The following is an 18,121-nucleotide window of genomic DNA, read 5'->3' on the forward strand; positions in this document are numbered from 1 at the left end:
CCTGCTCCTTTGTGGAGCTTCAGACCAAACTGGTTCTATTATGTGCATTAATAAACCAATAAAATGATACACAAATACTCTCATTCTCTAAGCATAAGCACTCACCTATAATCTTTAATGAATATTAATCAAATGTTCAAAATCTACCTAAAATTGATATATGATGAAATTGCTGTATTAACAAAGCACTATAACTAGCAGACAAAATCTCAAATGCACATAAAGCTGCTTCTAATGAGTATTTATTCATTCCAGTTCTCCATTATTAATACTTTATTAAAGTTCAATTATATTATTTTAATGATATTTGTATTGCTTACTTTACTGTACAAGTATTTAGGATTATGATAGTAATTTCAGTAAAAAGAATGCAAGGGTTTTTTTTTTTTCTTTCATTAGCATCTTTCCCAAATACAAAGATCTTATAAAGCTATTAAGTAAAACTTATACAAATTAATACTTCATATGTTTTATTAGAAATCTGTAAATTAATTCTTTCTTAACATTTAACATTAAGTAAATTAGTATAATTTACTAAAATGAGATTCTCTGAAATAGTACAAAGTTTTAACAACAGGACTACTGAATAACAAACATGAAGAACATACCTAAAATAGCTACCAGTATCAACTATTATTTCAAAAAATATTCCCCCAAAAGAAACTTTCTCTTACACTTAGGACATTTCAATTTGACTCTACTGCTATGAGAACATCATGACATAGATCTGGCTCTGCTTATTACTAACAGTACGTATGTACCAACAACATAATTCTCTTAAGTTTGAACTAAAAGGAAAAAAATTTAATTGATAAAGGGTTGCAGTTTTTACAAGGTTAATGAAATGAACAAGATAAGGCTTCCACATGGGATGGGAGCCAGTCTCTGATAATTTTGTATCACTTTACAGTGATTCTGTGTCGCTGCTAGCTGTTTTCTCAGGTTTTCAACCCATGAAAACAGACATTAGCCCTAACAGAACAGAAGCTAGACGCATACAACCAGCATGGGTGTACTAAGTCATGGTAGTTCAAAATCACAGCTGTCTCTATGACCGTGTTAAATTACTTGACCTCTCCTTGTCTTAATTTCTCATCTGTGAAAGGGAATAAAAGCAGTATCTTTGTCAGGAAAGTGTTTATAAAGATTGATTAGTTTAGTGAAGGTTACATAAGTACTTAGTGGCTAGTGCATATTAGCCACGCAAATAGTCGCTATTACCACGCTTTTATTATTAAATTTTTTTCTTTCTAGAAACCATGTAATAGAAACTATTACTTCAACTTGAACTAAATATTCCTAGATGCCAAATATGAAGAAAAGCTTCCCCCTGAAATCATCCCGCAGAAAAGAAACTGCCTCAACTCTGAGAATTTACAACTGTATCACGAGGCTTCTGTACAACTGCTTCATTGTGAACCATCATGTACTGTTCGGGGAACTCTTTACACTGAAACAATTTTAATCAATGTTAGTTCTAGATGCTTAAAAGAAGTCGCAAACTCCAGTGACAAAAATGTCATTAAAAATAAGATCTAAAAGATTACTTTTTAAAAACAGGTAACACAGGATTTATAGAGATCTGCTTCTAGCAATAGGCAATTTGGAATAACCCTTAGAGTAAGGCAATGAAAAGCCAAAAGAATAGTAATGAACTAGACAGGCAAGACCTAGAAGCAGTAAACTTGGAAATCTGACATTTGGAATTGCTTTCCCCACCAAAGCACGCGTTACTACGTAACAAAAAACCACAAGGACTGAAGAGTTTTTAGTAGATTCACAAAAATACAGAAAAAAACTGGAGGTCAGGGTCCACCAAAAAGCAAAATTTCTACTAATTCTGCTTAGTCTTTGGTTTAAAATCCTGAGAATCTATACCCTAGGGAGTAAAGATGATAAAATTAAAGTCCACCTTTTAATCGTCCCAATCTACACCTAAGATGATTGCATGAACTCAGGTTGTTGATACCCTTAACCAGCAATATTCTACAATCAAACCAAAATCCATCATTCAAAACTTAAAACAAGCTCAACAATTTTTCATAAAGGAATGAAGGCAGAGAGAAAAAGAGGGAAGAAAAGGCAGCGTCATTAAGGGTCAGGATATTGTTTTCATTTGGGAAGGAAAGCAGGCTATTAGGTGAAAGGTGTCAAGGGGGGGCTTCTGAAGTATACTTATAATTTCTGTTTCTTTATCTGAGTACTTGTTACTAGATTTATTCAGTTTGTGAAAATTCATGAAGCCATTTGCTTCTGACTCATGTACATTATCTATTTCTACTTCAATAAAAAATTTTAAATATGCATATAAGAAAAAAGACAATGATGTGAATATTAAGTAAAAAAACAGACAATAAAAACAAACAAGCTGAAAAATCAGGGTATCAGACAAGAATTTAAAATGGAATTTAAAGAATTTAAATGTAAAATAACTACAGGTAATATGTTCAAGGAATTTAGTGATGAGACTGAGCTTTTTGGCATGGATTTCAATCTCATATTGTTTTTTACAGAAAAATCAGATTCACTTTTTTATGTTATTTTGATACAAAGAGCTATAATTTCAGTAGCCACTTAGGCAGATCAGATAGAGAAAGATTTGTGCTCTCTTAGAGATAACAGCCCAGATAATCAAAGACATTAAGTGAGGACTCAGACTTTATATCTTAGATAACCTAGAACAGTTTTAAAATAATCATTCTTAATTATCATTTAAAATGTATGATGGAATGAATTTTATTTTCACCTTTTCCAGAAATAGAAAAGTTAGTTAAATAAGTAAGGTAAACAAGGTATACTGAGAAGGATGTTTAGTCTGCTTAAGAGTAAGAATACAGTGGGGAGGGTATAGCTCACGTGGGCAGAGTGTATGCTTAGCATGCATGAGGTCCTGGGTTCAATCCCCAGTACCTCCTCTAAGAATAAATAAATAAACCTAATTGCCTCCCCCACCAAGAAAAAAAAAAAAAGAGTAAAAATACAGATAAAATAGGTTTCAAAGATGTTGAAATCTATGGAAAGAAATGTCCATTCACTCAACTCAGTATTCTAACTGTAAATCATATATAAAAAAGGAAGACAAATCAAATTTAACATACTGTCATGTGTATCTGGAAACAACATTTTAGAAAAATTTTATTTTTAATGGAACTGCTTAATTTTTAACTTATTCTATATCTTCTAATATATTTCTTATCTAGAAATTGACATACAGTTTCAATTTACACAATACATCTATGAATTTGGAAATAAGTAGAAAGGCCTCTCCTATATTTCTAAAATAGCTGTTATGAAGCCTTTAGGTATTATTCTAAGTATAAAGCCTTTAACATGCATATAATTTTAACCATCTTAAGAGTTTGGTCTCCTGATACACAGATAATACAAGGTATAATTTTAAAAGAAAAAATATTAAGTTATATCTTTCATTCGCTGTCAAGATGAAGGAAAACAGATATGTGTTTTAGAAGTATTTGTATCAAAAAGGGGAAAAAATCAATTATTATATTTATTATTTCCATTGAGCCTAGATAAATGAGGCATTATTATACATGGGATTTTTAATAGGTATTCATTAAAACATTTTATATTGTGGCTTAAGTTGGCAATTTTTCTAAGACATAGTCATTTAAGTAATGTCACCTTTACTCCAATAAATTACTGATATGATAATCATAAAGATTTTAACAGAACAAAAAGATTTTAACAGAAATCTGATGTAAAAACCCTGCTCTTTTGCACCTTGGAAAATGGCTGGTTCTAAAGCCAGAGCAGTTATAGTAAATCTAGATCATGAAGTATTTAAAAAAAACAGTCAACTACCTAAGGCCAAAGCTGAAAAATCTGAGCAACAAAATAATGAGAGTATTAGTTCATAACCCAAAGAATAATAAAAATGTCTATGAGTTCATACTTAAGTAAATAAATGACTGAAAAATAAATAAACTGGGGAAAAAAGCCTATTTCCTTATAGAAGAATTCCAAATAGTACCTATGCTAATATCATGTGAATGACTACTGGAGACTTGAAATGTATTTCTATGTCAGCATCATATCTATTTTCCAAGGTGATGTGTATTTCAAACAACCTATATAGAAGTAAAGATGATTCACTACGGAAAAGTATTAAATGACTCAAAAAAGGAACTCTGGTAATAATAAGAACACAAATACATAAAATGTATGTGATGAAACTTATGAGTACAAAAAGCTATATTTATAAATGAAGATTTAATTTTTCTGTGATTTAAAATATAAAAACTGTAGAAAATGGAATTATATATTACAACAGACTACTTTCTCCATCTTTCTAAAAAAGTATACATTCAAGCTGAATCCCCCAAAAAAGTTTTAAATCCTCTCATTTGTAAAATGGGGACCAACTTACATTTGAGAAAGCTTTGTAGCTTTTTTAAAGTGAAGACACTGTTTTAGAAAAACATCCTGAATAAATATGGATAAAATTATATAATATCTTAAATTTTATATGAAATTTGAGTAGAAGTGGGAAGAGGGTAGAGTTCAAATGAGAGCAGCTATGAGTTGATGAATGTTTCAGCTAGGTGGTGCGTACATGAGGATTCACTGGACTGTTAGCCCTCCCTCCCTTTGTGTATGCTTAAATTTTTCCATAATTAAAAGTTTATACAGTGAGTCTGACTTCAAGATCTGCTACAAAGCTACAGTAATCAAGGCAGTGTGATACTGGTGAAGGAACAAAGAGATTAATGGAACAGAACAGGGAACCCAAAAACAGGCCCAAATGAATATATGGTCAACTGAGCTATTACAAAGGAGCAAAGGTAGTACAATGGAGGAAAGATAAGTCTTTGGTGTTGAGCATCAACATGCAAGACAGTGAATCCTGAGACAGACCTTACACCATTCACAAAATTTCACTCAAAAAGGGCTACAGACAAATACAGCACACAAAGCTATAAAGTTCCAGAATATAATATAGGAGAAAATCTGGATGATCTTGGGTACGGTGATGACTTTTAGATACAACTTCAAAGGCATGATCCATGAAAGTAATAACTGATAAGCTGAACTTCATTAAGATAAAAAATGTCTGCTCTGCAAAAGACAATGTCAAGACAAAAACAAGATAAGCCACAGACTTGGAAAAGACACATTTGATAAAAGGTTGTTATCCAAAATGTATCAAGAGCTCTTAAAACTCAACAATAAGAAAGCAAACTCAATTTAAAAATGGGCAAAAGACCTGAACAGGTAACTCACCAAAGATATACAGATGGCAAACAAGCATAAGAAAAAATGTTCAACATCATATGTAATTAGGGAAATGCAAATTAAAACAAGATGCCACTACACGCCTATTTGAATGGCCAAAATCTAATACACTGACATTAAATGTTAGCAATGATGTGGCGCAAAAGAAACTCATTGATTGCCAGTGGGGATGCAAAACAGTACAGTCACTATGAAAGACAACCTGGCAGCTTCTTACAAAACTACACCCACTCTTACCAAACAGTCTAGAAATCACAGCCCTTGGTTTTTAGTCCAAATGGTCCACACAAAAACCTGCACAAGGTTTATAGAAGCTTTATTTGTAATTGCCAGTTTTTGGAGGCAAACAAGATGTCCTTCAGCAGATGAATGGATGAATAAACTGTCCATCTAGACAATGGAATACTATTTGGCTAAAGGAAATGAGCTATACAGACATGAAAAGACATGAAGCATCCTTATATACATATTACTAACTCAAAGAAGCCAACCCAGACAGGCCACGTAGTTTCCGAGTCCAACAAAAAGATATTCTGGAGAAGCAAAACTAGGGTCATAGTAAAAAGACTAGTGAGTGCCAGGGTTCGTAGAGGAGAGGAAAATAGAGAACAGCGGATTTTTCGTGTAATGAAACTATTCTGTAAGATACCAAAATGGTGGAGTCACATCATTATACATTTCTCAAAACCCACAGAATGTATAACACCATGCACAACCCCTAATATAAACTATGAAATTCAGGTGATAATGATGTATTAATATACATACATCAATTTTAATAAACGTACTACTGTGGTGAAGGATGCTGACAGTCAGGGAGGTGGGATGGGGACAGGGAATATATGGGAACTCCCTGCATTTTCCACTCTATTTTGTTATGAATCTAAAACTGCTCTCAAAAATAAACTTAAAACAAAATTTATAAAAGGCCCAGTGAGTTTAATATATCTGAACTTATTACATATGAAAATAGGTCTCCCTCCACTCATGTGTACCAACCACCCCAAGTGCTAATACAAAGACATCAGAATAAAATTAGCTTTCATTTGACAACATCACTTTCAGTAGAGGGAAACACTGTAACATTAAATATAAGCTTTGTGAAGTCCAAAAAAATTTCCCTTTACTCCATAAAGTAAAGGGGTTTGTTTGCTTGTTTTTTGGGGGGGTAGGGGGTGATAATCAGGTTTATTTATGTATTTTTAGAAGAGGTATTGGGGATTGAACCCAGAACCTCGAGCATGCTAAGCATGTCATCTACCACTTGAGCTACACACCCCGCCCCACCACCACCATAAAGCATTTTTTGGAAAGGCACAGTTTATATACATTTTTAATGTACTATTACACAGACTCATGGAATAAGTAAAGTGTGGAATTATATTTGAGTAGTAATACTCTACAGAGTATTGTTTCTGAAGCTCCAAACACAGATGTTGACAAAAACCATATTAAGTCAGTGTCTGAAGCCACAATTTTGGAGTCCACAGTTACTATTTGCTTTTTAGAGATTTTAGGACATAGAGAGGCTTGATTATTTCACCTGAGTGGATTAACTAGGAAATAAAACACAAACTATGACTTCAATGTCAGATCACTAAGAGTAACAAAAAATCAAGAAAAAATAAAATTGACAGCAGTTTAAAAACTATACACAGCAAAATTTTCTTATATATAAAAACTGATGAAGGAATCAAATATTCCTGAAAACCATTCACCTTGGCAACATGTAACCAGTAACACTGGAATGAGCAGAAATAAAAGGCAACTTCAGCTGTAGTAATCTCTAATCTTAGTAAATTATTTTTACAAATACCTCATTGAACCCCTAAAACTACTCCATGAGGTAAGCAAAGCAAGTCACTTACTTTTTTACAGATGAAAGAACTAAGGTACACACAGTTTACATGAATTACTGATAAACTCAAGAGATTAAAAGTGGTAGGGCCATGATTTTTCCTCAAGAATCATTATTCTTTATCCTGTCATCTCTCCTTTTATTACCTTGGCAGTTGTAGTAGTCAAGAAAAGATACCGGAAGTACCCACTTGCCTTATAAATTCCAAGACAGCCTAGAGAGCACTAGCACCAACTTAACATTCATACCAGGACGACACAATGTCTGTGGTCTGCTGTGGACACAGACTACTACATAATGCTTAAAAGCCAAATAGGGGAATACATCATGACAATATCATGCCATCTAAGATACGCTTATTAGCAAGCTTGGGCTACTGTAACAAAATACCCATAGACTGGGTGGCTTAAACAACAGACATTTATTTTTCATAGCATTGGAAGCTGGGAAGTCCAAGATGAAAGTGTTGGCAGATTCATTTCCTGGTAAGAACCCACTTCCCAGCTTGCAGATGGCTGCCTTCTCCATATGTCTTCACATGGCAGAGAAAGAGAAAGGAAGCAAGCTCTTTGGCATCTCTTCTTATAAAGACACTATTCCCAGGATGACAACCCCACTCTCACGACTTCACTGAAGCCTAATTACTTCCCAAAGTTTCCACCTCCAAATACCATCACACTGGGGGTTAGGACTTCCACATGTGAATTCTGAGGGACACAGACAGCACAGCAGCATATCTGTGGTGCATCTCTCTGCCACTGGGTTAGATTTCCCTGGCAAGACCAGAGTGAGCAGGTGATTGGCAATATCATAATCACTCAGCTGAATTAGTTATTCAGTACACATAGCACACCTTATCAGAGAAACCAGCTACTTTTTTAAAAAGTCATAATTAATAAAACTTTAAATTTAACATTTTTCTCAAAAAAAAAGAAGTCTTCCTCCAAAAACCAGGTCTATGTAAAACAACACAGGATACGCACACTGGTTTGAGACTTCTGTTTCCTTCTGTGAGGTAAATGCTATGCTCTCCACTTTACATGTTTTATACCACAGCCCAGTGACCACTATACCACACAGGTGGAAGTGTGGGTTTGAGGACCATTGAACACTGAATCTCCCCCCAATACATCACAATTACGGAAACACCTGTGCCCACTAACTTTGAGTTGAGCCACTAAGAAAATCCAAAGTGTTCAATTGCCCACAACACTTCTCATTTCTTACGACTACGTGTTCAGCACCAGTGTATAGGAAATAAGCTTTCCGAATGCAGCACTTTCCAAATTTTGTTACTGAGAAAATCTGAAGAATCTACATAAGGCATTTTGTTCATATTTCTCTGAAATAAAATATACTCATGACACAAGTTGAACCCAGGCCTAAGAGTTCTAAGGCACAAGGAATAAGGGCTCTAATCTTTTGAAAACTAATCAAATTCTAATGATGGGGATAAATAAGAATTGCTTTTTGTTAAGCATAATGCATTCTGGAGTGGTTTGCACTCAATCATCAACTACGAAATAAAATTAAAACCAACCTAGGTAGAACTAATCATAATTTCTCACATATTCATTCTCTCCTTACCTTAACCCATGAAGGAAAGAGAATATATTAAGAAGGTAAAAGTCTCTTGATTTGAAATTGATAAATTTAATTCTCCTTTAGGTCATTTTAAAAAAAGATTAGAGGGTTAGAGCAGAGGTTTTAAAATATTTGTGGACATTCATGGGAGAGGGAATAAATTAGTAAAGTCTGTTTGTTTCAATCTTAAGGGGAACACTAATACTTAAATAGAAAAAAAAAAACTGTACTCTAGATAAAGCGAGGGCAGGAAACCAGAGCTCCAACAAACACAAATTTAAAAAAATTTTTTAAAAGCAAAAAACCTAGGCTAGGAAAAACTTTTCTTGTAAAACATCAAGTTTCATAAAGAGACTGTTTTTCCTTAATTAATTCCAAAATATTTATATATCTAAATTAAATAAATGCCCTTATATAAAACTTATATAAGCAACTGTTTTAAAAATAAGACAAGGATAACTACTAGAATACAAAGCTAAGAGTTAGAACTGATTGCATTTGGAGAGTAGGAAATGGAGGTGAGGGAGGGCACGTATTTACCATGTATCCCAACAATTCCACTTCTAGAGAAATGAAAATATATGTCCACACACAGACTTGTGGCACCGGAAGGAAAGGTTATAGCTCTAGTGATGTACACAGAAGTTCAGGGTTCAAGCATAAGCAAGTGCAATCTTTGCCAAACACAGACAGAGATAGTAAAGAAATAAATAAATAAATACACACACACACGTATGTAAATAATTATTGTGTGTTACAGAAATTTTATGTTAAAAATTAAGAGAAAAAGTGCAATTTTTTATTTTTACCTACATATATATCATTTCTATCATTCTTTTTTTCTGCAGTTATAAATTACCATCTATTATCATTTCTCTTCAACATAAAAAATTTCTCAGTTTCTTGTAATACCATTCTCTTGTGTATGAATTTTTCAATTTTGTTCATCTGAAAATGTCTTCATTTCACCTTCATTTTTGAAGAATGGTTTTATTCAATATAGAATTCTTTGTTGACAGTTTTTTCTCTCAACAATTTAAGTATGATATTCCATCGTTTTCCAGACGCCATTGTTTCTGATCATCAGTCATAGTCATTGCTTCTCTGTATATAAAGCACTGTTTATCTCTGTCTACGTTCAAGGTATTCTCTTTCCCTTTTGATTTCAGAACTTTGACTATAATGTGCATAGGTGTGACTTTTAATTTACTTTGCCTTGGAGTTTGATGAGTTTCCTAGATCTGTACACTTGATTTTTTCCGCTTTCAACTAAACTGTCTTCAAGTGTGGTGGGACAGAATTAAGAAGTCATACTATATCAGAACAAATAAAATTTTTGCACCAGCATTTCCCAAGTATTTGCAATAGGAAAAAAGAATAATAACTGTGCAACATATTTACAGCATAAAAGAAAAAAAAACATGCAAAAGACAAAGAAATCATTCTGGAAAAAAATTCTCCATATATCGAAAGAAAATTCTCCAGCAAGTTACTAAGAACATGAACTCAAAAAAACCGCATGTTCAAACATAAGATGATAAAACCACAGGGTAAAAAATATAAGATTGAAACCTAAGTAAATAAACTTAAAGATCAAAACAATATTACCAAATTAAATAAAAATTATAAGTAACAGATTAGATCACTGGAAATCAAATTACTGACAAAGACTGGGATATTATGAATGCAAATAAAAAGATAAACATTAAAGCAATTTTTTTAAAGAGATGATAGAAAGTAGACAAAGATTATAAAATGGAATAACTGGTATTCCTGTAGCAGATAATTGACAAATGAAGAAAAAACAAAGACAAAACTCTGAACATCAAATTTAAAAACTCAAACATAAAAGACAATTTCCTAAAATAAAGGAAGTGAATGTGCAGAGCATACAGAATGAGCCACACCAAGATGAACCTCACTAATCTGCAAAAAATTTTAAGAAAAAACAAATTAAAAAACCGTATTTTTGAGGATATAAACAAAAAAGTCAAGTTACCTGCAAAAAAGAAAAATCTGTGGCTAAAGAGCTCTCAAAAGGTGTGACTCAACAGTAGTATATCCAGTCAAGAACTCAAGTGTAGAAGTAACATCTCAAACATACAAGACCCAGGAGAACACCAATCCAAGAGTCCAGGTAAAATATCAAGTGAAAGTGACACTGCGTGTCTCAAAATTTTCTCTCTTACCTACCCATTCTTAAGAAGGCACTGGAGGATGCCCCATCAAAACCAGGAAAACAAAAACAAGAAGACACTAGGGAGAGAAAGGCCTAAGGAACAGAGGATTTAACACAGATGAGGGAAGAACTTAAATTCCAGAACAACAGCTGTGTAGCAAGCCTAGCAAGCAATCAGACCAGAACAGAAGGGAAGGCAATTATTTTCTATATTTACTAAGTATTGATTGTATTAAAAAGTATTTAAAAATTTTAACAACATATCTTTAGCCAGAAGACTATTTGTAATATTAACTCCATCTTAATTTTAATATTTAACAAGTGATTGGGTTATTCTACTTAAAATTTGAAGTATGTTTTAAATTGTTTATATGTAAAAGTCTTATGCCACACAGGGCTCTTAAAGTGATGAAATTTTATCATTGGACAAAGTAAACTTTTGATGGAACTTTTGCTGGATTAAGCAACATGTGGCAAGTGTCTTGATCATTTCATGTCTGTTAACTTTGGTGACAGATTGTTTTGCTAATATCTATTTGTTTGATTTCAGCCAGTTCCTTTCCAGAATGCTATTCAGATATATATTTTTTTCTATTGTGTAAGATTATAGGTAATTTTATCTTATCTAGCCACTGTCACTATTTAAAATTGTTAATTTTACTTTCCTGTCATCATCAAATTATTTTTAGTAGCTGTATGCAAGTGATCCTTCCTTTATCAGTTTTCATTTTAAGAGCTTACCTATATTCTAAAAATTCATTATTCAGTACAACTTTAAAGAGCTTTGGTCATAAAATCAAAAACATTCCTGTCAGGCCCATTGACAAGAGTTTTATTACTTCAGTTTATAATTAATGTCACTAAAGTTTTTTTTAAATCACTCTTAAAATTTACTTGGTGTTTTATAACACTTATTTTTAAAATCCATTACTTCTACAAAAGCAACCTTAGCCTCAGAGATGTACCTTAACGCTTCAAGTATTCTCCTATAACAGGCTTGAACGACACAAAGAAAATATTTAAGTTATTTTATATCCTTGAACATTATACAAACTTGACCTAGAAATTAAAAAAAAACCCACTTGGGCTGCAAAGAGTAAGGTAAATTTAAGAAAATAAAAATGCAAATCTGCATTTTAGCAGTCTCTTGAATTTATTAACCTAAAAGGTTTAATTTCCATTTTCCTGCATCAGCTGTATTTATAAAATGTCGTGCCCTATAAATACGCTGTTATTTTCTATAGTCAAGCACCCTCTTAACAAATCTTCTCATTAATATGTAAATTTAAAGTCAATCGGTCTTCTCCCTGACAGCCCCATGAATTCCTAGTGCACTGTATAATCGGCTTTGACTTGGCATCCACTATTTATCATCAAAGATGTCAGTTAGAAAAATTATGGAAAATGCACTGCAATTGATATGACTGCAATCTACTTTGTCAACACTTAATTGTTCCTCAAATCATACATTTACATATAAACAGCCTAAATACTGATCTATAATGATGCAAATAAACTAAATTAAAAATCGCTTCTGCCCCGAAGAAGCTTGTTTGTATATGATGTGTTCATTTGAGAACTTACTGACAAAAGCATGTACATCCGCTCATCTCAAAAAGTACTTCTACTAATTTTCAGTTCCTCAAAAAAACAGTTTAGCCACCCTTCAAGCATATAAACACAAATGTTTTAAAGTATTCAATGAGAAACATAATTATTTCCCTTTGAAAAGCAAACGTAATCATGGTTATTAGCTAACTGCAATGTCTGAGCACTATGGATGGGGGACTTCAAAATTAGCTTTGACTAGAGCACGATAAGCAAACACTCAGAACTTATTTAAGTGAGCAAAAATATATTTTAATTTAAAAGTCATGAGTGAATAGAATATAAAGGAAAGAATGTTGATCTAGGCATTGGATTATTCTGTTTCTATTCCTGTCTCCACCTTTTATAAGCAATATTATCTTAGGTGAGTCAGTAACATCTATACACCTAGTTTCTTCATCTATAAAATGGGTATAGTAATTCCCACTGCCCTCTCAAATAAAATACAACATAAGAAAATACACCAAAATAATAATTTACTAAATATTAAGTATCATAGTATTACTCTTCACGTGTCCATTGTACTTGAAAGAGAAACCTCAATTTTTAATGAATTTGGTATTTATAGGCAATTTATTATTTTAGATAACTTGTAAGTCAATATATTATTCTAGTGAGTAAATCCTTTCACTTCAAGGTAAATGGCCCTTTATATATCATAAAATGGTGTTGATACAGCATTTATGCAAATGACTTCTGCCTGCATATAAAAGGAGATGGGGTACTAGAATGAACACCACTCTACTCCACTAATCCCACAGAAAAACACATTCAAGTGCTGATGCTTAAGAGTCATGAAAGGATGTTAACAACTCAGCACTAACTCTGCTAGAGTACTGTTTCACTTTGTCTTTCTATTCTATAACACTCAACAGTTCTTTACTACATGGTATGCTTTTTACAACATGAGAAGAGAAAAATGAAAGCAGATATAAATGCCGAATACTTCTTAGTTTCTTCCAGGTATGGTCAAACTTTGCTTTACAATGCAGTTTGCCAACTTCTAAAGTTAAAAGCACCCTATGTAGTCCTAAAAGGTTGGATGCAACTTACAGTCTAGGCCAAAAATGTCCCCAAGACTGTAAGTGGCTGACTGTTCACTCAAAAGTTTCAGTGAAACAGAAGAACAGCTAGCTGCAGAGGAAGTCTGAAATGGGTTAACTGAAAGACTGAGCATGGACATGGTCTAAATATGATAATCCACTTGAACCTTAATTTTATAAAATACCCGCCACCCAAAAGTCTGGCATCTTTGACGATCCTTACTTCTAATACTACAATAAAGGATGACCCTTTCAAATCTTTCCCACTGGTACTGAACAGAATGAAAAAGAGACACAAGCCTGTTATCCTAATTATTTTGGAGTCAACTGATACTATTTTAAATCAACAAATAAAAGTAACATTCAAAGTAAAATTTATAACCACCAAAACAAGTGAAATTAAATGGTTGCCAATAATTGCCTCTATGGGGTCAACCAAAAGATTATGAGAAGGAAGATTTATTTTTTAAAATTTCACCATGTGCTTGAACTGCTTCTATAATTAAAAAAAACACTATAACTATAACTATAAAAGTTATAGTTAGCTAAATCCTTACAAATGTTCTATTCAAGCGGTTTTCTTTCTTTCCTTCTTTGCATTAAGCCAAGGAATCTTTCTCAAAGGAAATCACACGCAAAGCTGCCTACGAAAGGCAGGCAAAGGTGCAGCCGCTGTTTGGAACGGTGGCAAGAGCCCCTCAAGCTGCACAGGGGGGAGCACCACTGCCCGCCTGGTGCTTCCTGAAGACAGAGCTACACCTTTGGAAACCACAGAATTAGTCTACCAACCACACAATTTAGAATAATGCCAGGATCAGATAGTAGTAAGTAGCAAAGATAAGAAATAACTTAGCCCAATTCCAGTGTACCCGGGACAATGATCAGACTTCATCTCATGCTTGTAAAAATTAATGTTCACAGAGTTACACGTGAAAACATAAAGAATGCATTATAGCACCAATTTTTAAAAATACCTGTCAAAAGAATAAATATATATAGTAGTGTAGAATTTAACTTTCTAGCTTTGCAAACAGCTTTAAAAATTAATTTCAGCTAAAATAAGGTAAAATACAAGGAACAGAAACACAAACTACAAAAACAAACAGATCTTTTCAAAATTAATTAATTTTTTATGAAATCTTTTTTAAAATTCTTTTTTACTTTTTAAAAATATTTATTTATTTAAATTTTGGGGGGTAATTAGGTTTACTTATTTATTTTTAGAGGAGGTACTGGGGATTGAACCCAGGACCTTGTGTATGCTAAGCATGCATTCTACCACTTGAGCTATATCCTCCTCCCAAAACAGACAGCTCAAAGTCTATTTTTAGACAACCAAGTATGGAAAATACACATTTTAAGTCCAATTTCTACATAATGATAAAGGAAGGGTCACTTGCATACAGCTACTAAAAATAATTTGATGATGACAGGAAAGTAAAATTAACAATTTTAAATAATGACAGTGGCTATATAAGGTAAAATTACCTATAACCTTACACAACAGAAAAAAATATACATCTAAATAGCATTCTGGAAAGGAACTGGCTGAAATCAAACAAATAGGTATTAGCAAAACAATCTCTCATCAAAGTTAACAGACATGAAAGGGTCAAGACACCTGCCACATGTTGCTTAATCCAGCAAAAGTGCCATCAAAAGTTTACATTGTCCAATGATAAAATTTCATCAGTTTAAGAGCCCTATGTGGCATAAGACTTTTACATATGAATAATTTAAAACATACTTCAAATTTTAAGTAGAATAACCCAATCACTTGTTAATATTAAAATTAAGATGGAGTCAATATTACAAATTGTCTTCTGGATAAAGATATAATGTTAAAATTTTTAAATACTTTTAAATACAAAGAATACTTAGTAAATGTAGAAAACAACTGATGACTATTTTAAACATTAAAACTCTTTAAACATTTGAAAACTTGACATGTCACCTAAAGCAAGTATAACAAACATTTTCCCATTTTATATACACTTTCCTGTCACTTTAGTATTATTTCTAATTAACAAAAGTGATAGGGACTGAACACTCAGTCAAGGTCTGTGCATAAGTTTGTGTGCAAATCACTGTGATATAATTGGGAGATATCTGGTCTTTTACTTTTTATTCAGTTGTTTTAAAAATCTGTAATATTGCTTTTTAAAAAGACAAAAATATCACAAGATTAGAATGAATGAGACTGCCATTCTTGTAATGTTTAATGATTTATTTTCCTTAAACAAGTTAAATCTTACATTTAAATCTTACATATGCACTGAAAGAGCTCTATTACAAGCTATGTAATAAAAGTTTTCTAAACTGTTAACACAGTAAAGAGAATAAGGTATTCTTCTAAAGTTAATCTGCACAAAGAAAACAAGTAACTTCACTGTAAGGTATACATAATTATTAATTTTACTAAAATTATACCAGCTTAAGTGGAAAAAAAGGAAAACAAACATTTTAGAACTACTAGGAAAAAACAGTTTAAAAGTTCAACAATATTTATCTATAAAGGCGAGAAATTATCTTAGGTATAAATTCACATGTTAGAATCACATTACCTACTTTTACAAGTGAGTACCTGGAACAGCTGAGACTCAAAGGTGTGAAAGTAACTAACAACAACAAAAAAATCCATGATTTGACAATGTCACTGCAAACACTGTAAAACGCTGCTGTCCCTGACAAGGGCCTCTCACCAGGCATCATACTGAAAGTTTAGACACTGTGCCATTAAATATGCACCAATCAGTGCCAAACAACGAACAATCATCTCTGCATTTATACTGGTCTCCTGCTTTCCAAAAGAACACGAGAAGAACGAGTCCTCCTTAAACATGCAGATTTCTGTATTTTACTACTCTTAACCTGTTGTACACATTTTTAATAGCTCATCCATTTTCTTAGTGTACTTTATAAATGTAAGATTATTCAACACTTACCTCTTTCCAAGGACTGACAAATTGTGTACGAGCATATCGAGTTAGCATGTGGATTATGACAACCTGCCCCCACTCTTCTACATCAACTAGTAAATTACATAGCTTGCGGTAATTCTTGTGAATGAGGTCTATTCTATCCGGGCATACTTCTTCAAAAGCCATCACGACACTACCGGCCACCAGCTATAAGAGAAAGAAATAGTAACTCATTAAAAAACATTTTCTTCCCAGCAAAGGTTCTACTCAGGCATGCTAGAGGTGTAATCAATGTTAATAGCAACCAATATTTGAAGAATTCAGTCATTTGATTAATAAAATGATCATGTTTGAATAACAAATTTTGGAGAGTCACTCCCTCAAAGAATAATTTTGAAAGCTGTAACATGCCTGAAAAAACTAATATTTTTCTAAACTATTAAAATTAGAAGTATTAGTATTAGAAATAATAGCATATTTTTAATTTCATCAGGTTAAATTCCAATAAATTGTTCATGTGTGGATTAAATATATTAAATCATGCACAGTTTTCATTTTAAGGGCTCACCTATATTCTAAAGACTCATTATTTAGTACAATAACAAGGACCATATCATGTCAGTTTAAAATGAGAATGACAATTCCAATGAACTTATCTTAAAGAGGAACTCATAAATCTCTTTAGAACAAAAACAATTTCAAATCTTAACACACATTAATCTATTTGTTAATTTTTACCAATATAATTTATTCACAAGGAAAACATATTGACTAAAATTTTAGTACATTATTATTACTTATAAAATAATGTGTATAGGTTGAAATGATATATTACCAATGAAAGGTAACTTTTCTCCAAGACCAGTTAATGAAACATAAATGCTGTTTTTGGAATTGTCATGTTCCTGCAAAGTGGTGAAATTAAGATTTCTCTGGTATAAAGATACAAGCTAAGCAGAATTTATATAATATACAAATACTTCTATATATGTACCACTGATATGTCTGCAGTTAGCCAGCAATATAATACGGTTTTGAAAAAATAAATTAATATCATCTTCTTTCAGAACACTAGGGATCTTCATTTTAGGATCTAAAATTTCCCCAATGACTTAAAATAAGCAATTAAATAGAAATATAACTTACTGAAATGGTACTTTTTGAAAAATATTAGATACAATGATATTCATATTTTTAGTGTTTGTCCCTCTACTTGGCTGACATTTAGTTTATTAATATGCAACCAACAATACAATTGAAAGAAAACAGCTCAGAATATAGACTTGCTATTATGCTAAACAAGTTTCCAGTCCTGTGGGGATTGTATGAATTACCAATCAGTATAAACGTGAAGCTGCATTTATTGACTCCAGCCCAGCCCATGTACTGGTGCCTGCTGGTCCCAGCATGTATGCACCCCAATCGAAAAAGCAAAGAATTGATTATTTGTGTGAACTAAATAAAAATGTATCATACGTATAATTTTCTATTTGCTATTGATATGGAAAGGAAGTTATGTTTGTGTTTTCAACTCCACATTTTGATGTCTTCTGCACAAATCACTCTTCAGAAATTATGTAATAATCTTATTTCTAAAAGATTAGAATTATCATTTAAAAATCTCTTAAAACAACTAAGTTTATAACATCAAACTATTGAATAACATGGTATTTAT

General features: G+C 32.4%; 1 protein-coding gene across 1 annotated transcript in view; it reads right to left on the reverse strand.

Moving 5' to 3' along the window:
* The window catches only part of AP3B1 (adaptor related protein complex 3 subunit beta 1), a 220,474-nt gene that overhangs the window by 130,898 nt on the left and 71,455 nt on the right, over positions 1-18,121 (reverse strand). The window contains exon 7 of the mRNA XM_006186723.2: positions 16,471-16,653. Coding sequence (XP_006186785.1) covers positions 16,471-16,653 — 183 coding nt within the window. The remainder of the gene's footprint in view (positions 1-16,470; positions 16,654-18,121) is intronic.

Source organism: Camelus ferus, chromosome 3, assembly GCF_009834535.1.
Source record: "Camelus ferus isolate YT-003-E chromosome 3, BCGSAC_Cfer_1.0, whole genome shotgun sequence".
Taxonomy (NCBI): Eukaryota; Metazoa; Chordata; class Mammalia; order Artiodactyla; family Camelidae; genus Camelus; species Camelus ferus.